The sequence below is a fragment of the Vicia villosa genome, unplaced genomic scaffold (genome assembly GCF_029867415.1).
Source record: "Vicia villosa cultivar HV-30 ecotype Madison, WI unplaced genomic scaffold, Vvil1.0 ctg.001831F_1_1, whole genome shotgun sequence".
Taxonomy (NCBI): domain Eukaryota; kingdom Viridiplantae; phylum Streptophyta; class Magnoliopsida; order Fabales; family Fabaceae; genus Vicia; species Vicia villosa.
Genome location: NW_026705741.1, coordinates 218110 through 244782, shown reverse-complemented (window position 1 = coordinate 244782; position 26673 = coordinate 218110). Strand labels below are relative to the sequence as shown.

Here is a 26673-nt window from a genome sequence, read left to right as displayed (position 1 = left end):
AACTCAGAGGTCTTTTTTTGTAAACATCGTAAGTTTCATCAAACTCAATGGATCTTGGGTGTTGATGGGGGTGAAAACTCTAATCCACCAAAATGAATGATTGATTTTGATGATAACTTGATTAATGCTTTAATCCAATGCTTGAATGTTTGCAAATTAATATCTTAAGTTCTTTGAAACTAAAAAAAAAATATATATATATATATATAAACAACAATTGCATCATTTGCATACAAACATTCAGGTTATCCATGAAACTTATCCTTGTCTGTCTCCATCTTTAAAGTTATCTATCTACCATCAAGTTGATTCTTCCTCCTCGAAATCCTCTTCCATAAGGTTTAAGGTCTGATCTTCATTGTCATTTCCATCAAGGGGCAGCAGGCCATGATTTAGAAAGATGTTTCCCTACTGTTTGCATTTCCTCAGTTGTATTGATGGCTTTTAAACTTTTTTTTCATTCCAGAATGTTAATTTTAATGAAATGAGCATCGTATTTTTGAATTCATTTGCATCTACTATGTCTATGTTTATGCTTCTTTTACAAAAAAAAAATTATTTTCCTTTCTCTATCAAACTTGTGTTTTATGCAAAGATTGGAGGGAGGATGATGACAACGAAATACCCAAGTTGTTGAACTGTATGCTTTCAAATAAAACTTTGCTAACGATGTACAGGCATTGTTTCACTTCCCAAACACTGGAGAAATAAGGAAGTTAATCCCTCGTCAACCCCTTTGAGCCTAGAAGTTGGTGTTTCTTTCTGTACGAAATAACGCATATTTTAACCCGGGGCAGGGTAGTTCCCAGTTAATTTGTTTGTGCATTCTATTTTAAGAGAATCATTCAATGCACCTTTTAACAAGTGTTTTAATCACAAGCTTTCCTCCGCTTACATCAAAGAAGTACTGGAGATGCCAATCAAAAGTCGATGATGGTTCATTATAATCATTAAGCAAGGTAGTCACTATCTTTCAGAAAAAAAAGTATCAAAAAAGAAAATCGACGAAAAGCCTGCTAAGTCAAAATCAAAAAATGACTTAGGCAAAAATTAAGGCATCCCGCTGACTGTAAGTTCAAAATAAACAGTTCAGGCAAAAGTTAGGGATATCAAAAGGAAAAAAGAAGAGATAAGTCAATAAATTCTTGAACCACAAAATGTTGTGACTATCAAAAGGAAAAAGTGACTGCCATCTCTAAGTTTTCTTGGCTTGTGAACTTTCATCATTACAACAGGTAAAATTCCAGAAGTCTCTTAGAACCTGAATGCATATTTTGAATTAACTGGGTTTAGGACTGAAGATCATCACGAAGATGGGGTGGGTTACAAAAATTTTGAGCCTTATACCTTTTGCTTTTTTAAACCGTGAACCTGACCACGTTACAACCTTCAAAAGCCCTAATTGAAGCAAGGTTTATTTTGAAAGCATACTACAACAAGGTTGCGTAAGCTGACTCCCAAGAGATTTACCAATCATTTATGTTGATACCATATCTTTGCTTTATCTTTCACGTTGATTGTCTTAACCTTTATGTTTTAACCAGTGATTCCATTTTCTTTACAAAGTGATTTTGATTTCAAAAATATGTTTTGAGCATTGCATTAAAATTACCATTCTTGAATGAACACTTTATTTGAAAGTAAGTACTTATCTTTTGGGAAGTTCAAATAGTCGAGAAACTTTATCAGTGATCCTATCAGGGGCACGTTCCTTCAAGATCCTGTTGTTCAGATGTTTAATCAAGATTTGTTGATCAGAATATCCTCTTCAAGATGTATACTATGGCAAGTCTTCCCAACATTCATTTCAAGAGTTGAATCCGTGATCAGTTCATCCCCAACATAGTTCAACTGAAGCCATGATCAGTTAACTTGCAACAATTATTCAATCAGGGGCAATCTTCTTCAGCAATACTCAAGCCTAGTTTATCAGTTATTCTCAAAGGATCATTTGTTTGATACAGTTATCAGTGTGACAAGAAGTTTGTTCATGCATCTTCTTTCCAAGCGGATTTTTTTTAGAGTTCCTGTGTTGAGGAATCAAAGCTCCAATCTTGCCTCACAAAAGAGTCAATCCCAGTCGTCATGAATAACTACATTGCATTGAGCATTCATCATGCATAGAAAACTTTAACATCATGCATAAAAACAAAATCATGCTCATTTACATTCTTCTAAGGTCCTGTTGTTGTCAACATCTTACCTTGAGATCAAAGTCCAACTTACTTGGCACCTACCCAAACAAATTTATCCTTTTGATTCGTTTTGTCTGTATCTATCTGATATTCTTCATGATATGTCTTGTTTGTTCTGACAATTTTTCAGAACTTTGTCACCTTTTATTCAAAGCTTCTATGGATGTCCCAATTCCCAGTAAAGTGTTATTACCTCATTCAATGTCACTCTTGAATGTCTCTGAGTTCAATCATGTTTTATCTTGATTGTCGTTTGATGCTGCTTCATTCATGGTTTATCTTAAAACGCTTTTGATATTTTCTTCTTAAAGTTCAAATCATGTTTTACCATGATTGACCTTGGTGTTCTCTAATCATGTTTTACCTTGATTGTCATTTGGTATTTTTCAATCATGTTTTACCTTGATTGTCATTTGATGATTATCCAATCATGTTTTACCTTGATTATCCTTAATGACATCCAATCATGTTTTACCTTGATGGACCTGTGATCATGTTTTACCTTGATTGTCCGTTAATGATTACCCAATCATGTTTTACCTTGATTGTCATTCGATGTTGCCCAATCATGTTTTACCTTGATTGTCATTTGATGTTGTCCAATCATGTTTTACCTTGATATTCATTTTATGTAGCCACATTCATGTATGCCTCAGATATTCTCTTCTCAAAGTTCAATCATGTTTTATCTTGAAAGCTTTTGTCAACTGTTTCTTTCTTGTGTGAAGTCTGATTCTATTTCTAGATGACGTATACCTTTTCCTTAACGGAGTCTGTTTACTTCTCCCCAGTGGTGTCCTGTTTCCATCTCGTGGAAATCATATGCATTCATAATCATAAGCATTACATTGCATCTCAGGTTCAAAAATTGTGTTTTTATATATATTTAAGTCTCTTCAATCACGTCGAAACGAAGATTTACAATCTTCACATCTCCGGATAGAAGAAACTTAAATAGGGGCATCTGTTGCACCCCAATTTTTGACCTATGAGATCCCATCATTTTCTAAAGTATTATGATCATTATCATTATCATTTATCATTATCATTTATCATTATCATTTATCATTATCATTTATCATCATGCATACTTTTATTTACTAACAAAAAAAATAAAAAGAAAAAAAGTTTGTTGCTTGTGTGTTAAAAAGACAGAAGAATGATCAAGAGAAAGCTGAAGAATTAAGGGTTTTGAGGCCCACAAGAGGTTCAAAATTCTCTCAAGATTCAAAGGTTCCTTCAATCAATATTCAAGTCCAAGGATGGCTTAGTTTAAGGCAGACAACTCTCAAGATCGCCAAAAGCGCCAAATTAGGGTTTTGACCTAATTTCACCAGAGGATTGACTTTTAATCATGAGATGATTCCAAGACTCAAAATATGATTCAAAGGCCTTCAAATCAACATTATAGTCCATTCATGTCATTCAATTGAGGAGAAGACCTTGATTCATTGAAAGATCGCAAAACTGCAGTTCATCGAGAAAAAAGTCAACTACAGTAAAAAATCAAGATTTTTGGTCAACATCAATCATTTGAAGTAATATTCACTATTTGATCGAGGATTGATCATAATTCATCAAGAAAAGTTCAGAAATCAACAAAACTCAAAATTGCAAAATTAGAGTTTTTTACCTAAAAGTCAACTAAACTTTGACCGACCATAACTCTCTCATAATTTATCAGAAAAATTCCAACCAAAGCTCATCCTCAAGGAAATTCAATTCTCTACAACTTTGATGTTGGGACCAAGGTCAAGAAATGCTTCCGCCTAAGAGATATAAGCCAAAACATTACGGGTCATTTTGAAAGTCAACAAAAAGCAGTTTTTTGTCAAAGCCCATATCATCAAAATAACTTCTCCAAATGCAAAAACGCTTCCAAAGTGGCTTGTAGAGGACATCTTGGGCTTTCCAAAAAGTTAAAGAACACTTTCATAGGATCAAAATTGAGGGAGATATGCCTTGATGAAGTTGACCTTTTTTGGAAAAATGCATGAAACAAGTAATGACCAAAATTTGATTCTTTTTTCAAAAAAAGCCAATTCTTTTGTGATTCAATCTTGATTCCCATATGTCTAAGAGGAATCCACGACCCATCCATGATCCATAACATTTTTATTTCATTTTAATTAAATTTTATTCATTTAAAGTTTAATTAAAGTGAGATAATTCAAGGATAATTCAATGATAATTCAAGGATAATGCAAGGAAGCTTCATGTGATACAAGCAATGATATATTCAAAGCATCAAAGATAAGATTGCAAGATTGGAAAGAATAATAATTGAGTGATTAAACCATGGTTAAGTTTTTTATCTTAGCATAAAAGAATATTCCATTCTTTTTCCACAAAATCAATCATTATTTTTTCCACTTGCTTGGCCTCCTAGATCAAACTCTTTGCCTATAAATAAAGCTTCATTTTCTTCATTCAAGAAAGGGGGGAGAAAAAAGAGGAGGAGGAACAAGAGAAGAATAACAACACACTCCAAAAGCATAGCATAAGTTTTATATTTTCCAAAAGTTTCAATAAACTTGTAAAAATCAAGGCTCATTCAAATAGCCACTTTCAATCAATTTCAATCATTCTTTTCCACTGTTGGAACATCATAGAGTAAGTACAATGTAATTTTTAATATGTAGTAGTGTTAGGAGTTCATGAATTAAAAACTCCATATTTATGCATATTTTCAATTTCTCAAAAAAAAAAAGTTTTAATTTTAGTTTTAAGTTGATAAAATGTTTATTTAATTTTTAACATAAAAATATTTTATTTCTTTTCATAATTAATTTATATTGCTTAATTAATTAGTAATTATGTAAATATTGCTTTTTAATTATTTTTAACCAATCAAAAAAAACTCCAAAAATATTTTCCTTTTAGATTTAGGTTTATATTTTTATAATCTAATTTTTGACATAAAAAAGAATATTTTTTGTTAAGTTTAATTATTTGTATAATTATTTGTTTAATTAGTTTGTTAATTAACTAAAAATCAATTCCAAGAAAATCACAAAAAAATATTAAGCTTAATTTGTTTTGTATTTATTTATATTTATTATTTGATATTATTTCTTATCTTTTTCTTTGTCTTGAATTGGAATAAAAAAAGATCAAACATGGATGAGAATTGTATGCGGTTGGTTTAAGACTTATGGAATTTTATCGTGTAGTCGCTATGATTTCATCAAGCTTCTGATAAAGTTCCATTGAATTTAAATCCAAGAACATCCTTCACTCACCATCAATCTTTATTACTAACTTTGATAACATACTTGACAAGTTTCAAGATGGTTATCTTTAACATACTAACAATTGACTTTAATTTCCGCATTTTATTATATTGTTCTTTATATTTCTTGCTTTATGCTTTATTTTATTATTTATTATTTATATTTCTGTTATTTTTTCTTTGTCCACTTGGACATATTATTTATATTTCTGTTATTTTTTCTTTGTCCACTTGGACATATTATTTATATTTCTGTTATTTTTTCTTTGTCCACTTGGACATATTATTTATGTTTCTGCTATTTTTTCTTTGTCCATTTGGAAATATTATTTATGTTTCCGCTATTTTCTCTTTGTCCATTTGGACATATTATTTATGTTTCCGCTATTTTTCTCTTTGTCCATTTGGACATATTATTTATGTTTCTGTTATTTTTTCTTTGTCCATTTGGACATATTATTTATGTTTATGCTATTTTTTCTTTGTCCATTTGGACATATTATTTATGTTTCTGTTATTTTCTCTTTGTCCATTTGGACGTATTATTTATGTTTATGCTATTTTTTCTTTGTCCAATTGGACATATTATTTATGTTTCTGCTATTTTCTATTTGTCTATTTTGCTAACGTACAGGAAAGATCTTATAAATTGAGAGTAAGTAACTCCTAATTGCTTGCTCAAACGCTTTCATTTTCAAACAACGTATTTTCAAAACTTCTCATCTATTTTCAAAACTTTCATCTGGTATTTGAAGGGCATTATTCCCGGTGAAACTCTTCAGAGACCTATGTGACATATTGTCCATCTTCACTTCTTCTATTTTCAAATCAACAAAGTATTTAAAAAAGTGAGCTAAGCAATTAAGAGCCCATGGATAACCATGGATACAAAGGGTGCTTAAAACCTTCCCTTTGTATAACCAACCCCCCGAACCCAAAATCTGTCAAAAGGTCTTTCCTGTTCTTTTATGCCTTTCCTTTTTGGATAAAATAAAAGTCGGTGGCGACTCTTGCAAAAAATAAAAAAAAACAAAAAAAAAACAAAAGAGAGCAAGGAGTCAGTTCGCCTCAAAAAACCGAGTTTACAACTGTGTCCCCACGATCTGCATGCATGCAACCACCTTTCTCTTTGCAAAGGGTCCCACAGCCACTACTTCTCTCTTTTTAATTAAAGGCTCTTCTGGGGGTAAAAAAGACTCTTCCAACGACACATTAGGATTAAAAATAACTAAGTTATTGTCTTCAGTCGGGCCCACGCGCAAAAAATCAATTGGGCCTTACTCCGTGGGCCCCTTGGTAGATAAAATCTCTTTGTCTTGAATGGAGTCTTCGTTTTCTCTCCCTTTCGATGCCGCCTCTACACTACCCTCTACCTTCTTCTTAGCATTAAATGCTCCATTGAAAGAACACTCAACCCTAGAGAAACTTTCATTAGAAACGCTCTCAGATTTATACTGCACACTAAAGCCAGAGTTGCAGCCACCCACTTTATCCCCTAAAGCCAAATCTCCCTTTCCATCGACCTCACCTTTCTGCAAAATAGAGGATTGAACCTCTGCTTTTCTGACACACCTCGATAACCCTCCATCATCTTCTTCTAATCGCACGTCACCTAAAACCTCCTCTGGTTTAACCTCTGTTTCTCTCTCCGCCGTGGATTCGTCGTCTACCGCCTCCTCCGATGAGCACTCCGAACCAGCCCAAGATTCATCCTTGTCTCCAACCCTAAACGATACGTTCTCCTTCACCAGAATCTCGAACCAAACACCATCCACTGAAACCGCTATCTTCCAGTTGATTGACTCCAAATGATTCGAGAAAATCAGCAATCTGGTAACGTCCATCCTAACTTGTTTGCCCTCCAAACACTCGCCGTTAGCCACCAGCCCAATGTCTGATAGCAGTAGATCACATAATCTTTTGTTTCTCACAAAGCAAGGTATTCCATAGATGGATACCCAAACAGCTCTGAAGCACTCCATGTCTTGCGTCTGCCACCTCCTAACCTCCTTGAACCAACTAGCCTTCCACTCCTCATTCTTGAAAATCAGCCTTGCAATATCCTCTTCGTTGGCTTCTTCTAACATACAAAGATTCGGTCCCAGAGGATTTGCCTCCGCGGAAAAAATACCTTCTGTCAACAAACTATCGCTCACTCCATACGCCATCCCTGGAGCTTTCGCGATGCCCACCCAAGCGTTTCAATAACGGTCCTTCTCTTCTTTATTAGAGCTAAAGAAATAAGATTTGTTAATGTCCTCCTTTAAACTAACTTCCCCGATATTAATTGGTGATATGTTCTTCATCGTTGAAACCCCCTTGCTTAGAATTAATCCTCGACAAGGTGTTCCTCTTTAAAGAGTCCGCATAAGAAACACCCTGAACCTTAGAGCCTTTGATTGCAAACCTTCCACAATCCTGACCACTCCTCTGTTCACCCTTAGGGCCAGTGTAACGCCCGGAAATTCAATTATTCGCTTAATCTAGACGTTCGGAGTGTTTAGTGAAGTTTTCGTATTTTGAGACGATTTAGTCGGTATTAGTTCGGGATAGCGGGTTGATATTTAATCAAGAGTTTTGATATTTTGAGTATTAGAAATATTATTGAAATAATATTTGAAGTTTTGGGAATTTTCTGAGTAATTAAGATTAGACCAGAAATATGATATATTGGTCGAATTTGGATTGTCGGTGTTATTTAAGGGCATATTTAGAATTATTAAATTGAATTCGGATAGTCAGAAAATAATATTAAGGATAATATTATTTATAAGTCAGAATTATTATATTGATGGATTATTATTATAAGTGATATTTTGATTATTGAGTTATATCTCTTATTGGGCCTAAATTGATTTTGGAGGATATTAAATAAAGAAGAGTTGTTAACCACTAAGCCCAAATTGGATTTTATATTAGGGTTTTAGAGAATTGGAAAGAGGAGAGTAGTCATAATGAAGAGAACAAGATTAGAGGAGAAAGATGCAAGATTATGGAGAAGAAGAAGGAGCTTGAAGATTTTTCATCCATGGTGTCAATTGAAGATGCAATTAGAGACCCATTGAGTTGCTTCCATTGATAAGGTAAGGGTGGGGGTTCTCTACCTATAATGGGGCTTATGAAACCTTGTATGTTGGGATTAGGGTATAAATTAGTCTTTTGTGTTATGTTAATTGTGGTTCTGCCATTGTTGAAATTGTTGTGTCTATGTTCATCAATGGAAACTTGAATTAATTAAATGATATGCTGTTTGTAATAGAAATGAAACTGGTTTAAATAAAAGGCTTGAAGTTATAATGAACACACATTGATGCTGCCGGCACTTTTCGCGTCTGTGCGATAGCTAGCTCGCCTTGTTTGTTTTGTAAATTTCTATGAATATTATCCTACTTGTCCAAAGTTAGAATGCTGGCTAGGCTTTGTTGATGTGGTAAATGTTTAGACATACAACCTCACTCACGTGTATATATATATATATATATATATATATATATATATATATATATATATATATATATATATATATATATATATATATATATATATATATATATATATATATATATATATATATATATATATATATATATATATATATATATATATATTTAATGGCATCACTTTATCTTGTATTATATTTTGTTTGTGGCATTAGGACAAAACGTGGAGATTGGTATGGAACCATAGGATCACTAATATGCTAGGTAACTACAACCATAATGATTAGCATATTGACAATAATATATTGATTTTATATTTTGCTTGGAGATATACATAAATAAAGTTAAGATAGTAGTGCCATACAACACATATATAGGTGAATTAGTGTATTGGGACATAATATGCATTGGAAATAATGGACTACCAGATTTAGTAGTAGTAACGTAAGTAGCATGAGACAGTCAAGCTCAGCAGAAGTAGGAAACGGTTGATAGTAGTTTCCTTCGTAGCAGACATTGACACATTGAAATAAATGTATGTGGTTATTAATCTCAAATATGGATTACATAAATAACAGGAAGGTGATGCTTGTATACTGTTAGCAATAACATTTAGAAATAGAACATTAACAGGTAGCAGAATAATTAGTTGGCAGATGTTGAAAGTATTTTTGGGTAAATATTTTCGGTAATATATCGTATCCACAGGGATTGGTTAATATCACTGCCGTTCTATAGTTGTTTATTTTGAGTTAGGAAAATTGAGTTTGGTTTGTTTTATACTTCTAATATCAAAAGCAAATAATAAAATAAAAGCAAGTAAAGGACTTTGTGTTAACAAGTAAAGAAAGATGTTGAGTCTTTAGGGTTCATCAACCTAATCCTATACAATTATCAATTAATTCACAATAGAACAATCCTTTGAATCATTATCTTCACTTATCCTCAAATAAGATTCCATGTCTGCAAATCAAATTAGATAAACTTTTACCGGTATGAGATTCGATCTCTCCAAATATCAATAATGATAATAGTAATTAAGAACGATAATTATGAAAACTCAATCCCAATTCCATCTCTGCAAATTGGTATTGAATCAATATAGTAACCTAGGGCAAAAGTTAAATCCTTTCTTTCGATCAAAGATTCAACGATAATTTAAGAATAAAAACAAGATTTCTTATTGACAATGAATTCAAATAATTGTTCACAGGAATTAATCAATGGTATTGTATATTCATAGGTTAACTACTACGTTAGACTCAACAAAAGGGGTTTAGCTCTCCATAGACATGAAGAACACACAAAGATTAATGGAAGAATTCATCTTCATCAAAGGAATGTCTTCGCTTGATAGAGAATTGGTCTTCAATTGATAATTGTGGCTGCACCTTCAGATTCCTCTCCTAATTTCGCTCTTCCAAAATTCTCTAACCACCCTTTTTCTCTTGGAAGCTAGGGCTTTTAAACAGAATTTTTGGGCTTTTAACGCCGAGACCGCGGCGCGGCAACGGGCTGGCGCGGCGCGCCCCTCAAACAGAGGTATTCTCGCGCCGCCTCACAGGACTTCCGCGGCGCGCCCTTTGCAATTTCCATCTTTTTCTTCTGCCTTTGAGACTTCCAGCTCTCTTTCCTCCTCATGTTCTTCTCAAGCTTCAATTCAGCTCTAAACCTGCAACAATAACACCCACAAGTGATTCGATTTGCTTTACACATGAACTAAACTTGTTCAGTTCAATTCTTAATAAAAACCTATGGATTTATCACATTTTGCATTGGTTTGGAAACTAAATCACTTCTATTAACACATGAATTTACCATTAATTTACTCCTAACAAACTCTCCCCAACTTAGAGTTTTGTTTGTCCCTAAACAAAATTACTTACCTCCAGCAAAGTTTACCGACAATCATGCAACAAGTTTTTCAAAAAGTTTTTCTCAAGTGGTTCAATCCAGTAACTAAGTCAAATACTCCTCTTCTACCTGCAAACTCAGAATATACACATGAAACAAACTTTGAAAGCAAATTACCTCCAGAAGTTCAAAACACTACACAATTGCTTGAACCAGCACTACTCACTCTCATCAAAAAGTATGATGAATAAAAAAAGGGTTAAACACTCATCCAAACAATTAAATCAACAAAGATCCATATCATACGTTCACCAAATTGCTCGCATCAAGTCTTGTGGAATCTGAGAATCAGAAGGTCTTTCTATGGTTGTAATGTGGTTTAGATTCAAAGAAAAGAAGATAATCAAGGGTTGTTCCTAATATAGGGAAGCATCCAATTCATAACTTATTTCTTTTTCTCTAAAACTCTACTTCCTTTACCTGTCCATCTTTTTTCATTCATTCGTAGCTTGATTCTTCTTTTTCACTTTTTTCTCAACAATCGTTATATTCAAACGTTGTTACTTCTTTCTTTCTTTTTTTTTCAAGCTACGACTTTTTTCTTTCACCGCTTACCATAAGTACTTACTCTTCTTTTGAATGTGACTCTCCCCAACTTGGAGGTCAACCTGTATGAATGCTCCCCTACTTTCTAAAAAGGTCAAAGAGAAAACACATCACCAAATTTTATGGTTGATGGTCCTGAACAAAACTTTTTATTGAGATCAAACCTCACCAGCTATTTTCTTGGTGCATATTATGATACTTACCTTGACCTCAGGCTCAAAGAATGGTTAGCAAAGGATCACACTCTCACAGAAGAAAATAATTTTTACGGTGGAGTTGGCTCAAAGAACTCTCAAATTCAAACAATTGCCTAAATCACTTCCACAGATTTCCACAGACGATGCAACAACCGGTTTAGCATGATACGAACAAGTCAAAACAATTGATGGTCTCCTGCATATAGTAAACAATGGAAAGCTTTCCTCACAATGATTAAGGCTAAACCGATCCAATAAACAATGTACCATAAAGAACTTCTGACAGTATTTACTAACACCTTAAGTTTCATTGCACACATTAAGAGTTTGAGTTTGAAAATTCATACCTGCTTTGTTACTTATTGAAAAAGAAAGTGAAAACATTTATTTTTGACAATTCACTCACTACCACTTTCATGCATGTTGCTTCATTGTTGGTACTTTGCTTGAGATGTCATTTTGTTGTGGGATTACTCATTCTTAACTGGGGATAAAAAAAACAAATAATAAACAGAAAATTGAAAAATGCAAAAGAGTAAATCCACCCCCAAACTTGAACTAAACATTGACCTCAATGTTTCAGAACAAGCCCGAGAGGGTTGACTCACAAAGGGTATTGCCATATCAATTGCTTCTTCCTAGCTTTCACCAGAAAGGTCCCTTTATTATTTCCTGAAATAAAAATAAGCAAAACAAAATAAAACATTAGAAGTGTGGGTTACCTCCCACGATGTGCTTCGTTTATCGTCGCATGGCTCGACGGTTCATGGTTGAATCATCAACCATTGTCTCTTTTCCTTGGTACTTTTCTTACCAATGTGAAACCCCAAAAGTATTTCATGTTTGCATGTTTGGTTTCTTCATCCTTAATTCTTATCACTTCAACTCGCAATCTCTCTTCCTTCATTTGTTTTTTCCTCTCCTCAAGAGAGATAACCTCCTTACCCGTTAATTTCTTCGTCGGTGAGAACCTATCCTTGACAAATGTTGGCTTTAACTTTAAACCTTCTAAAAATGGGATGGTGATTTGCAAACGGCTAAACTTTTCCATTGGTCGAAAGCAATGAATCTCCTTCCCTTCTTTATTAGGAACTTGTGGAGGAAGTAATTCCAATGAGAGTTTATGCTCATTTGCATTACTACTCTTCTTCAACTCTAAGTCCATCATATTCTCTTTTGAAAAAGTTTCAGCTTTTGAAGTTTCTAACTCATTCATGACTTCTTTGATTATATCCTCCTTTTTTGTTCCTTCGACTAACACATCATCTACTTTTTTAGGAGGTCTTGGATAAGGTAGCTTCATTGAGAGCTCATACTCAACTTCTATATTTTTCTTGATGTTTCCATACTCTATATTATCCTTTTCAACAACATCTTCTTTGTCATCAACTTCCTCCTCCAATCTCTTCTTTCCATCATCCTCACCAATCACTTTTACACTCCTTATAGAAGTAGCATTGCAAGTTTCTACATAAGTCGTAGGGTTTTGAAAAGTTGAGACATGACTTACGTTTTGCTCGGTTAAGAATTTGGTAAGTTGAGCATCTTGAGTTTCTCGGTTATGTTGAATGGCTAAAGAGAATTGCATGAATTGATTCATGGTTTCCTCTAACTCAGTGGGTCTTCTTTGATAACCTTGATTATAGTGTGAAAACCCTTGTTGTTGGTATTCATTGTTAGCCATATGATACTCCATCGCATCTTCCGGTGTGCACCATCCGATATCATGAAACTCATTAACTTGAGGTGTGAACTGTGACACACTTTGAAGGAGATACTCCATTTGTCGAGTTAGGATCTCGTTTTGAGCATGAATCGCAACATTTATATTTGGGTCGAACATTCCGACAAACAAACATCTACAAAACTAGCAAACAAGTGAAATAACAAGATAAAAAATTTTATATAAAAATCAAAATTAAAAGACTATTGCAATAACAAAATCTAAAATAAAGTAAAGTAACTAACTAAAAATCTAAAATAAAGGAGCTAAATTAAAAAAAATCTAAAATAAAGGAATTAAACTAAAATCCTAAAATAAAGGAACTAAACTAAAAATCTAAAATAAAGGAATTAAACTAAAATCCTAAAATAAAGGAACTAAACTAAAATTCTAAAATTAAGTAACTAAACAAAAAAAAATCTAAAATTAAGTAAATAACTAAAAATAGTAGTGTATGTTCCTCTCCTAGCGGTCCTCTCGATCTCGGGATCAAAAAGAAGTTGATCGCTGGAAACGTTGCTGCGCATACACTAAATCTGCAAAAACTAACAAACACGTGAAAAAACCAGAAATATAAAAATAACTCAAAATAAAAACTATTGCAATGCGTGCAATATTGACACCAATCCCCGGCAACGGCGCCAATTTGTTGAAAGTATTTTTGGGTAAATATTTTCGGTAATATATCGTATCCACAGGGATTGGTTAATATCACTGCCGTTCTATAGTTGTTTATTTTGAGTTAGGAAAATTGAGTTTGGTTTGTTTTATACTTCTAATATCAAAAGCAAATAATAAAATAAAAGCAAGTAAAGGACTTTGTGTTAACAAGTAAAGAAAGATGTTGAGTCTTTAGGGTTCATCAACCTAATCATATACAATTATCAATTAATTCACAATAGAACAATCCTTTGAATCATTATCTTCACTTATCATCAAATAAGATTCCATGTCTGCAAATCAAATTAGATAAACTTTTACCGGTATGAGATTCGATCTCTCCAAATATCAATAACGATAATAGTAATTAAGAACGATAATTATGAAAACTCAATCCCAATTCCATCTCTGCAAATTGGTATTGAATCAATATAGTAACCTAGGGCAAAAGTTAAATCCTTTCTTTCGATCAAAGATTCAACGATAATTTAAGAATAAAAACAAGATTTCTTATTGACAATGAATTCAAATAATTGTTCACAGGAATTAATCAATGGTATTTTATATTCATAGGTTAACTACTACCTTAGACTCAACAAAAGGGGTTTAGCTCTCCATAGACATGAAGAACACACAAAGATTAATGGAAGAATTCATCTTCATCAAAGGAATGTCTTCGCTTGATAGAGAATTGGTCTTCAATTGATAATTGTGGCTGCACCTTCAGATTCCTCTCCTAATTTCGCTCTTCCAAAATTCTCTAACCACCCTTTTTCTCTTGGAAGCTAGGGCTTTTAAACAGAATTTTTGGGCTTTTAACGCCGAGACCGCGGCGCGGCAACGGGCTGGCGCGGCGCGCCCCTCAAACAGAGGTATTCTCGCGCCGCCTCACAGGACTTCCGCGGCGCGCCCTTTGTAATTTCCATCTTTTTCTTCTGCCTTTGAGACTTCCAGCTCTCTTTCCTCCTCATGTTCTTCTCAAGCTTCAATTCAGCTCTAAACCTGCAACAATAACACCCACAAGTGATTCGATTTGCTTTACACATGAACTAAACTTGTTCAGTTCAATTCTTAATAAAAACCTATGGATTTATCACATTTTGCATTGGTTTGGAAACTAAATCACTTCTATTAACACATGAATTTACCATTAATTTACTCCTAACAGCAGACTGGAAATTACTTGATATTGCAGGAACATAAGCTATGTTAATTATACCATTAATTAGGGAAGTATATTAAATTGTAGAAATTATTTAGCAGTAGCCGAATAATGCCTTGGAAATAGTAGCATGCTAGAGTGGAAATAAAACAGCCCCGTTTGATCGAAATAGCCGAATTAAGCGGTATAATTAGTTGTCTGGAATTTGATGAAAATTGACGTAGTAGCTAAGTTTAATTAGTACATTAACGTGGTGGCGTTCTTTTTTCGAAATTGTTATGTTAATCGGTCGATGAAATTAATTGTTGAATTAATCTCCATTAATCTATTTAATTGAAAAATACTTAGACTTAGAATAATTATTCGGTTTGTCGGTAAATAACGGTATCTTGAGAATTTAACAAACGAATCGAATAACCGGTAAAGAATAGAATTGTATCCGAACTAATCGGTTGAGTTATGTTTTGTGACTTGGGAGTATAACCCGGAAATTCGTAAAGTCGTGAATATTAAGAATTTAACCGGAAATTAGATAACCGGTAGTGACGCGGGATGTATGCGATTAATTATAGAATATTAGGTGAATAATTTTGGTTAGTTGATAGTGGATTAGTGAGTTAATTAGAAGACTAATTTATAGAGAATTATAAGACTAATTTGACTTGGCTTAATGTGTCGATTTGTTGTGATGATTTTGTTAATATGTGAAGTTATATGATTTGCGATGATGTGTCGAAACATGACGATGTTTGTGATGATTGGTAATATGTGATGTTGTATATATTTGTGATGATAATTTTGTGACTAAGTGAAGATGAAATATTATGGTGACGTGAATTACCTCGAATAAATGGTAATGTGATTGTGATATAGGCTTATGCCTCGTGACGATATGTGATTGTGATGAGTATGATGTGTTGTCTTGTTTGTCGAGTCACATTCCATATGCATACTCTGTGACGGCCTGAAAACTATGGCAAACATGACGACCTGAAAACTATGGCAAACATGACGGGCCAAATGGCAATTGGTGACGGGGGCTGAAGCTCCGATTGGTACCACATGCATATACATGAGTCATGTCCCATGTGTCTTATGTGATTCATAGTTGTGACGTTTTGTGATTATATTGTGATTGTATTTGGTGACTTGTTAAATGATGGAAGTATGTGAAAATGTGAATTGATGATTTTATGAATAGTATGTGTTAGCTGAAGATTTCGTTTTGCAAACATGGTCCTTCGAAGGATAAAAAATCGAAGGAAGGATGGTTACTGATGACCATCTTTGAAGATAAAAATGGCTCTTGATGGCCATGTTTCGAGAACGAAGATTTCTAAGTTATAACGAAGATAGTGAATGCTGAAGCTAGTAGGAGTGTATATCTTCGAGACTTAGACAAATTTTACGAAATATGTTAAGTACTGATGCTTAGTGTATTTCCGTGGTATTTTAATGTTAAGTTATATTGCCACGCGTCGAAGGAGGATTCAGGCAGGAGGATTTGAAATTCGAAGAAGTTTTCATAACTGTCCAGAGACAGATGGCTTTCCGAGGATTCTCATGAGAAACGTGGCATTAGATTAGCATAGGACCGTTAAGGTCGAAACTAGTATAAATAAGGGTTCTAATGTTAGGATTCAGTGTGTTCATTTTGTACAAATCACTCACATATTACTCAAGTATCAAGTGTTAAAGAGAAAGAGTTCGCTGAGAAATGTACGTATGACACCACCATTTTAATACATGTGTATTTTCCCTTTATTTTCAAGTATCTTTCAATATTATTGCATTCCATTTACTTCTTGCCATTTACTTCTTGCCATTTACATTTTCGTACTCATTATTTTCATGTCATTTATCTTTGAAGTATTTAACATTTCTGCACTTTAAGATTTCTGCACTTTTACAGTTTTGTCTCATATTTTATCTTGACTTACCTTTCGCTGAAGTTATACTCACGTGTATAACGAAGTGATTGCTAATTTTGTTTGTTTCGTTCGAAGTAATTCTTATTGACAAGATGAATCATAGATATGGTTCGAATGACCATCAATAACAATCTTTTTGACTATGTCCTAGGATCAATCTAGTCGATCCTGCGAGTAACCAAATCATATTTATTATAGTTTGGAAGACTAGCGGTTGTTTACCGGAAATCACCGTAAACAGTATGATGATATCAATACCTGTGAGTGCAATTAACTGAATATGTCTGGGTGACTTATATGTGATGTTTTTGTGACTAGATGTATGACTCATATGCGGTGATGTTTTAGGATTAGAATTGTGATTTATACTTATGATGAATTGTGACTTGGCTTGCAAAGTAAATGAAGTATATATATAATTGATGTGAATATGAAGTGTTGTGACTTGTTGTGAGATGTACAGCATGTGAGATTTGTGAATTAGTGAAAGCATGAAGTGCATAGCAATATTAATACTTGCGATGTGATAACTATATATCCTTGGATCCTAATATACAATTTATCATGCGCTCACTTATATGAATTGATATCTCACCCTTTTTTCTTGTTCGTCGTTGCCTTTATATTGGTAACGTGCAGGTGTTCGAGTATGAAGATTTAGTTACTGTTTATCGGGTCGGTAGTCGCTTTGATACGTAGCACTCGTGGGGAAGGATTTATGATGTTTATCATGTTGTTGTTTATTGTTTTATCTTAGCTGAATAACATGTTATTTGATTCAAAGATTGAGAATTATGATTCCTTTATATTCCAATAAAAGAAGTTACCTTGTTTTGAAGAGTATTATATGCTGAGTATTTGTTTTATTGATCAAAGAAAGTGCTATGTATCCGCTAAATGTGATTAAGTGATTTGTTATGAAGTGAATATGTGACGCCTCATTTATTTGTTGAGAAATTTTTTAATACTCTGATATTTTTCCGCATTATATTTACCGGGTAGAAATAGGGTGTTACAGCCAGCACCAAAAATCCTATGTTTAGCGACACTTGAAACGGGGCGATCCGCAACAGATTTACCAAACATATCTTTCCTTTTGAACCTTGAAACGTTTGCCTTTAGTTTTCTTCCTTCAAGCCAAAGATTATCCAACTTGATTTCCAGCAACCTGATGTCTTCAACATTTGCAAATCTCATAAAGCCATATTTTTCACCTCTCCAATCCCTCTTAGGAGGTATTACAATTTCGTCCACCATCCCCAAGTCTTTGAATTCGAAGAACAAGTCGCTTGCTCTCCATTTGTGGTCGAAATCCGTAATGAAGAAAGATGTAATCTCCCTGATGTCTCCTACAATGGTGTTTTTCATAATGTCCCATTTGAAACCTGAAAAAGCTTGTCTCTCTTTTCTGTTCACCTCTTGCCAGCCTCCTTCGTTGTTCTTTTTTTTAGCAGCCATGTAAAAAACCAGAAAAAACTAAGCCCTCACACTGTTTCTCTCACTACCTTTCTCTCTCTTCATTTTTCTTAAATTTTTAAAAGTTTTAAATTTATCACTTTAATTTTTGAGGATGACAATTTAATTTATTAATGTATTTATTCTATTAATAGATTAAATCTAATCCATTTATTTAAAATATGGATAAATTCAATCCATCCAATTTTGTAAAATATCCAATAGATCACTTTTGTTATTTATCTAATCCATTTCTATATTTACTATATAAAGAATTAGTACAATAGATTAAGTATAATTCATGCATTTAATAATATGATAGATCTCTTTATTATTTATGTATATCAAACAATTATTATATAGATGAATATTTTATTATTTAAAAAAAAATCTTATTAAAAAGCAAACAAATAAAAAAGTCCAAATATAGTTTCTTTAACATTAAAATTATTTAAACAATTCATATCATCTTTTTGATTTCTAGTTGTCAACTTCATCCATGAAAATAATTTAATAGTTTATATTTTTTTTTTTAATTTCTTAAGAAAAAATATTTTTTATTGAAACTTTATAGTTGGTCTTTTTGACCCCGGTCTATCAATTTACTAATTGAGGAGGTGTGCATACAATGACATTTTGATACCGAAGTATGACAAAGTGTATGTAGAATTAGTCGTTGAATTGAATTGATTCCGGGGTCATACTTGAAAAAGTGAACCCCTGTTTATAGATTGAGGGGCATTGTATACATTTCATCTAATTGTTGTTTCAACATAAGTGATATTTGAGATCATTAATAGATAAAAATGAATTTGATACTATAACTAAATTCGAGATATAGTAAAGACACGTATCATTAAGTTTGATTATGCTTCGATATAGATCAAAATGATGTGAGCAAGTTAGTTCTTTTAGATGCATAATTATTAGGCACATTAATTTTCACGATGACCCTAGAGTAAAATATCACGCGGGAGTCATCTAGTTATTTTGAGGTGAGCACCTAAATCATGACACTTTTGCCTGTATTGTAGTACTTTAATTTTATTCAATCAAAATTACAAAAAATTCCAAAAGAAAAAAAGATTTTCTTATTGATGTATTTTAACCTATTGGATTTTCTTTCAATTGTCATGATTTACTTGAATGGATGAATGTGTGAAAAATTAAATGTAGAGAATTCTGGTCCAACTTCTCCAACAATGGAGTGATTGAGATTGGCCAAATGATCAACGCTGATATTGATCAGGGCCGGCCCAAACCATTACGAGGCCCTGTTCTATTTTAATAATAGGCTCATTATAAAATAAAATATAAAAAATTATTTAAATTGTAGTATAAGAACTAAAAGAAATTAATTGTTTAGAAATATTTTGACAAAATACAACTATAATTTTGTGTATCTTTTTCATTGATAAATTTTTTTAATTTTTTAGAATTGTTGCTGACATATACAACTATAAATTTAGTTGAAGACAATATATATGACAAACTTTAATACTCTAATGTACTAATATATAATTTTGTAAAAAAATAATACTAATATATAATTTTTAGTATAAAATATAAAATATTTCTTTAGAAAACACATAAATTTTATACTAGGAGATGGTATACTAATAAATAAGTCTATATTTTTTAAATAAAATAATTGATTTTGTTTTTAGCACATTTAATTTTTTTCTATGTATATGTATTTATTTAAACTTATAAGTTTGATAACATTGATATTTAAAAAAATTTGATTGATGACTAAATCAAACAGTAGCACCACATTAATAGGAAATCTGCTATTAAAATATGTAATTGTTGTTAGGTAAGAAATAATGAAACATTATAATCTCCCCCGTCAAAAATTGATAAACATTTAAAGAAAGAGTAAATCATGAAATAAGTAACTCCCATGTAGTTTAAAATTGACTTATGGATTCCATGCGACAGTAACAATACTAAATTAACCTTTTGTTTTAATTCCCAAAAAAAAATATTACAAGCTAATTTTTTATTTTAACAAAACTGAGGCCCTTTAAGGTATGTGGCCCTGTGCAACAGCTCTTGCTGCACTTGCTTTGGGCCGGGCCTGATATTGATATTTTGGAAAAGAAAATTTGGTTAGCTTCCAGGTTTAAAAGAAAAACTCCTAGGAAAAAAGCTTGGTCGTCCCGCAAGATGCCTCTATAAGCTGCATTCAAGGGGTTGTGAGAGAATCAAACTTTTGTGTTTTTTATAACCTAATTAGGGGATGGGTTGTTCTACGAGACTTTTGAAATGAGAGGCGCCATATGTTATTATCACTAGTGCAAAATGAACAATATAATTTTAAAATTTACACCCGATATAATAAAAACGGGTGTAAATAAGAAACACAGTGGCACTTTTGTAATTAAAGTGTCAGTTTATGATTGATCATGTGAAAATATACACCTATTTTTTAAAAAACGGGTGTAAATTAAAAATATTATTATATTTAAATCTCTATTACTCCCGCTAAATTAAAAATTGGGTGTAAATTTAAATAGACTTAAAAAATTAATAAAATAAGTATAAGTAGGCCAATAATATACATAAAAGTCAAATTAATTGTGGGATAATAAATTAATGTGTTTAGTCATTTTTCACAAAACCCGTTTTTCAGTGCATGCATTTCACGAACTCAGGGAAGCCCATTTTTCAATCAACTCTCGGTTTTCAAATCCTTTCACGAACTAGCAATGGTGACGACAACGAAGCTCAACGAACGAACTCTCAGTTTGATTCACGAAATCCTTTCACTTCGCTCATCCCTCATTCGCTTAACTCCTGTGACGACAACGAAGCTGAGAAACGAAGCTCTTTTCTTCTCCAACACCGCACCGCTCATTTGCTTACAGTGCGACATTGGTAAGGAAGAATTAGGGGTTTTATACTTTGAGCGACATTGGTAGCTGAAGAATTAGGGTTTTATATTTTGTTGATTTTGTTGATTGGTAAGGTTGATTTTGAAAGTGTAGACTCAGGTTTTGTTGATTTTGAGCGACATTGGTAGCTGAAGAATGGATAGTTGATTTTGTTGATTTCAGGTTGATTTTGTTGATTTCAGGTTGATTTTGTTGATTTTGTTGTGCTATATTTGAGGTTGATTTTGTTGATTTTGAAAGTGTAGACTCAGAAGGGGTTTACTCAAGCATCATTCGTTTAGTTGATTTTGTTGTGCTATATTTCGGGAGGCAGGTCTGATTCTCTCTTCATGCTTCATGATAATTATATTTCAGTATTAATATGATTCATGCAATTGAATATATAGAATAGATTTGTACTATGGAGTAAACAATATTACTTTCAAAATCTTAAAATTTGTGCTAATAATATTTTATGATTCAAAAAGAAAGAGCATAGTTAGAAGGTATGTATTGTATTCTTCAAAAGGTGTGTCTTTACACCGAAATGTGAGTTTTATTCATAGGACAACAATATACTGGTGAATGATCAATACATATTGAAAGTTAATAATTTTCTATTACTAATGTAAGGTTATTTTCTATTACTAATGGAAGGTTATAGGTAGACTAAAAGTTGAACCCTCACATTGACAACATTACATTGGCTGATTAATGTGAAGACGCGGTTGCTTAACCATGAAACCTTGATATAGTACCATTCTGTGTCACCACCATTGTGAGAATGCATCCCTCTTTTATTTACCTTTTGTATCTTATAATTGATTATTAGTTTAAGAATTAGGGATGGAATTTTTGTTTGAAAGTAATTAGTTATAATGTTTTTGAGAGTGAAAATTTGTATCGGTTTCGTCTGCAACAGGATCCGATCATATTGTGTATGTAATATACAATAACTATTTAAACTAAATAATTGAAAAAGATTCACATTTGAAAAATTTCTACACAAAATAGGCCTCTCTCTATGGACCAATGGATACCTTTTCCTAATATGATCCCTGTCTCTAACAGTCACTGTTTGGTGTTTGTTACAAAGTTTGTTCCAAATGGTCTCTTGCATCAACAACTTTATCAACAATGTGTTGACAGCATGTGCATCTGCTATATATCAATGCTTAATTTTGAGTGAAAAGCCAATACTTCCGCGAGATGTTTTGTCCTCAAAGCATATCTTCAATTACAGCTAGCTGTCATATAATTACTTGCGGTATTTCATCTCTTGTAAGTTATATCTTATATTCAGCTAAGTTTGAGAAGTTGCTTGTTGAGATATTTATAAGTCTTATGATATTTTGATACACCCATAAGCCAGAAATCAAAATTGTCAACTGTAACTATATTTATGCACTTCTGTCTTGGCTTCTCAACATTTTCACTTTGCCTCACACTCTTTATCTTCTTCACTGGAATGGAAACCTGTTGTACATCACACATATAAGAATCTTAACATAATATAGGAATAGGAGCCTTTATCGAAATCTTTCTCCTCTCTTGTCTACACTTCACCTATAATTTATTTTTTATTCTATTTTCGAGTGTCTCTTTGCGTCATATACGACTCATATTCATGTTAGAAATATCCAGCAGGGTTGATTGTTGTATTCTTTTATTGTTTCTTTGTGGCCATTCTATCTGCCGTGGCCTGTTTGGTTGTGGAAAGAGACGTCAATGCTTGGAGCTTGGAACCCAAGCTAAGGTTGCTATCAGTTTTACACTCGGTAATCAAAATGTATATTTTAATTGACGTACAAGTTAAGTTACAGCTACTAACTATGTATTGTATTTGTTTTGGAATCTGAAACTTCACTGTTAAATATTTCCAGGGAGTGTTTGGCTCTGCATTTCAAGTTGGTGTGACTACTTGGTGTTTGCACCAGACAGGACCTGTTTTCATTCACAGTCTTGCTGGTGATACTCTACTAGCTGGTGAAGGACTATTTAATATCCAAACGTTACATTACATTTAATCTATTTAAATAAACCTCGATGCTTCACTTCAATGCAAACTCACTTTTCAAAACTAGCCGTTATTCAACCCTTATCTTCCACACACTCAAACACTCTCAACTCTTAAACACTGTCTGTCTATGGCGACCTCAATCGACGCACTCCTCCTCTTCCGCCCATGAAACAGGTTTGAACTCAAACTTCACTATTACTTATGTCTTGTTTCTTTCTCAACTGTTGTTTGTTGTTAACTTAAACGTTGTTTTCTTATTACAATTACAGGATGATGATACAAACGTTGTTAATTCTTCTTCTTCTCCACAATTTAGTCCATCTTCCGGTAAACGATTCTGGAGTACTCTTCATAGTAGAATGGATTCGCTTCTCGATAATCCTCAACCCAGAATTTCTGATTCACATCACCCATCCACCTCTACGGATCACATCCCTTCGGTAATTAGTCACTTTCCTTACTCAATTTCCATAACATAAACCTAAAATCAAATTATTAGGTCATTGAATTTGATTTTTTATTTTGTTACAGAATGAACTAGGCAACAGAAACCGATTGAAGGAAGATTCTTTGTTACTCATAAGAGGGTTTGGTTCAGTTTCTCATACACTCTCTCTTTTGTCTAATAATTTGGATAATGCATTACATGTATGATTAATAATAACTTTAACTATTAATTAATGTTGTATTATATGATATGATCCAATTAAGTAATTAATTAATTAATTATTTTTGCTTAGTTTATATACTAGAGTACCGGAGAATTGGGGAACCACCTACGTTAACTGATGTGTTCCAAAGCAAAATTGTTGAGTTAGAATAGAAAGATGATTCAGAAGAGAAAGAGGAGTCAAAGAAAGGAGTGAAAAGGAAAGTTGATTGCTTCAGAAAGCAAAGACTTGTTCATCAATATCGTAAGTTTATATATCCAGTTGTTAAACAAAAACATTAATTTGTAAGATTGCTCAAACATATTTTTATGTAATAAACTTTTGAGGGAACCCACTATAGATTTCGTAGTAAGACCACTGGTAAGAGATGACAAGTTGCCTCCCAAATGTAATATTTATTCGCAAGATCGGGGACGAGAAATCACTTCCCAAAGATGCTACTATTGAAGATGACAGAGAAAAGACACAAATTGCTAAGGTTTCTCCAAAGCATGTCTGCAAATATTGGATGAATGGCGATTGTGTTCGTGGTGAACATTGCCGGAATTTACATTCCTGGTTTTATGGTGATGGCTTTTCCACATTAGTAAAGCTTCAAGGACACAAGAAGGTACTTACTTAGCCTTATAACAACAACCATTTTACATTTCTATTTAAAGCTAGAAATTTTGGCTTCTTTTTTAGTTGATAATTAATTCTGAACTAGTTTAATTGAAATATTTGTGAGCAGCTTGTCACTGGAATTGCACTTCCACATGGATCAAACAAACTTTATTCTAGCAGCACCGATGGGACACTTCGGACATGGGACTGTGTTACTGGTCAATGTACTAATTTGACGAATCTTGGTGCTGAAGCTACTTCTTTGATCAGTGAGGGCCCGTGGATTTTTGTTGGTCTTCCTAACATTGTCAAGGTAAGCTCTTATTCCTACTTCAATTATTTTTTTCTTTCATAATATGGTTTTGTTATATAGGACTGTTAATTGTAAGCTGATAAATGTCATTGTGGTTTTTTGTGAAGGCACGGAATATGCAAATTGCTTCACATTTAACTCTTGATGGACCTAAGGGACGAGTCCTTGCCATGGTTGTTGGCAATGATACACTCTTAGCTGGAGCAGAGGTAACTACTCACATATTGGTTTATGGTTGTATAGTATGTTTTGTTCTCTTACTTTTGTAATAATTCATTTCTGTTATCTATCAATTTATGTTGAGTTAGATTATTTAAATCGCATGATGGTGTAATTTTTGCATGGAGAGGCAGTTCTAAATCCAATTCCCCTTTTGAACTGGTTGCATCACTACGCGGACACACTAAATCTGTTGTTTGCCTGGCTGTTGGATGTAACATGATGTTGTACTCAGGATCCAAGGATCAAAGCGTCCAGGTATATTTTGATTGTTTGGAAATAAAGAGTCTCTGTGAATCTTCAGTGGTTTTTTGCTTTTCTATGTTAGCTCTACACAATTGCTTGTTGCTTAATATATGTTTTGTTTGATAAATTGATAATGATTTCTTATTGTTTTGTTCAGGTTTGGGACCTAGACAAATTTGAGTGTAAAATGACACTCAATGCGCATACAGGAGAAGTCACATCCCTTATTTGTTGGGACAAATTCTTGCTATCCGGTTCATCAGACTGCACTATCAAGGTCTGGTATAAAACCGTCGAGGATACTTTGGAAGTTGCATATTCACACAATGTAGAAAACATTTTTTAACATTTTTTAAGAAATTAGAGGTTTGTTGTGTGGCTCTGAATTGCTATATAATGAATAATTTTGTAGACTTTGCTTGAGAAGATGAAGTCGGTGTACACGAATGTAGAAGGTCTTCCTCCGGATTGAATTGTGGAAAGCAATTGCTTCTCCAGGGCGTGGTATTTTGGCCATGGATGAATCCAATGCTACATGTGGAAAGCGGTTGGATTCAATTGGACTAGAGAACACCGAAGCTAACCGTCAAGTATGGCGTACAATTATATATGAAGAAAGTGTTATGACTTGGTTAAAATATAATTTTTATGTGTATGATTTTATAGTACTTGAAATATTATGAATGCACGTGATTTTGTATACTTTCTGGTTAATATTAAAAATATTTTGACTTAATTAAAATATGATTTTTATGTGTATGATTTTATAGTATTTGCAATATTAGGACTGAAAATGAAATATAACTAAATGGTGTATATGAAATAGGGTGTAAATAGATTTAAATATAATATAATTGTTCATAAATGACGTATTTACACCCGATTTTTATTAAAATAGAGTGTAATTAAGAAGGTATCTACACCCGATTTTAATTAAAACAGGGTGTAATTAAAACGTAATTACGTCTAATTACACCCGACTTTTATTAAAATAGGGTGTAATTAAAACGTAGTTACGCCCAATTACACCCGATTTTTATTAAAACAGGGTGTAATTAAAACGTAATTACGTCCAATTACACCCGATTTTTATTAAAACAGGGTGTAATTAAAAACGTAATTACACCCGATTTTTATTAAAATAGGGTGTAATTAAAAACGTAAATACGCCCAATTACACCCGATTTTTGTTAAAATAGGGTGTAACGTAGAACATATTTACACCCGATATTCTTAAAATAGGGAGTAATTACGAACGTATTTACACCCA

General features: G+C 32.9%; 1 protein-coding gene across 1 annotated transcript; it reads left to right on the top strand.

The window, feature by feature from the left end:
* The first annotated feature begins 24389 nt into the window (after positions 1 to 24389).
* LOC131636798 (zinc finger CCCH domain-containing protein 48-like) lies at positions 24390 to 25976 on the top strand. The gene is made up of 5 exons (XM_058907393.1): positions 24390 to 24632; positions 24753 to 24938; positions 25046 to 25147; positions 25263 to 25415; positions 25561 to 25976. The coding sequence occupies exons 1-5, from the start codon at positions 24390 to 24392 to the stop codon at positions 25747 to 25749; spliced, it is 873 nt and encodes a 290-aa protein (XP_058763376.1). The 3' UTR covers positions 25750 to 25976.
* Positions 25977 to 26673: the final 697 nt, after the last annotated feature.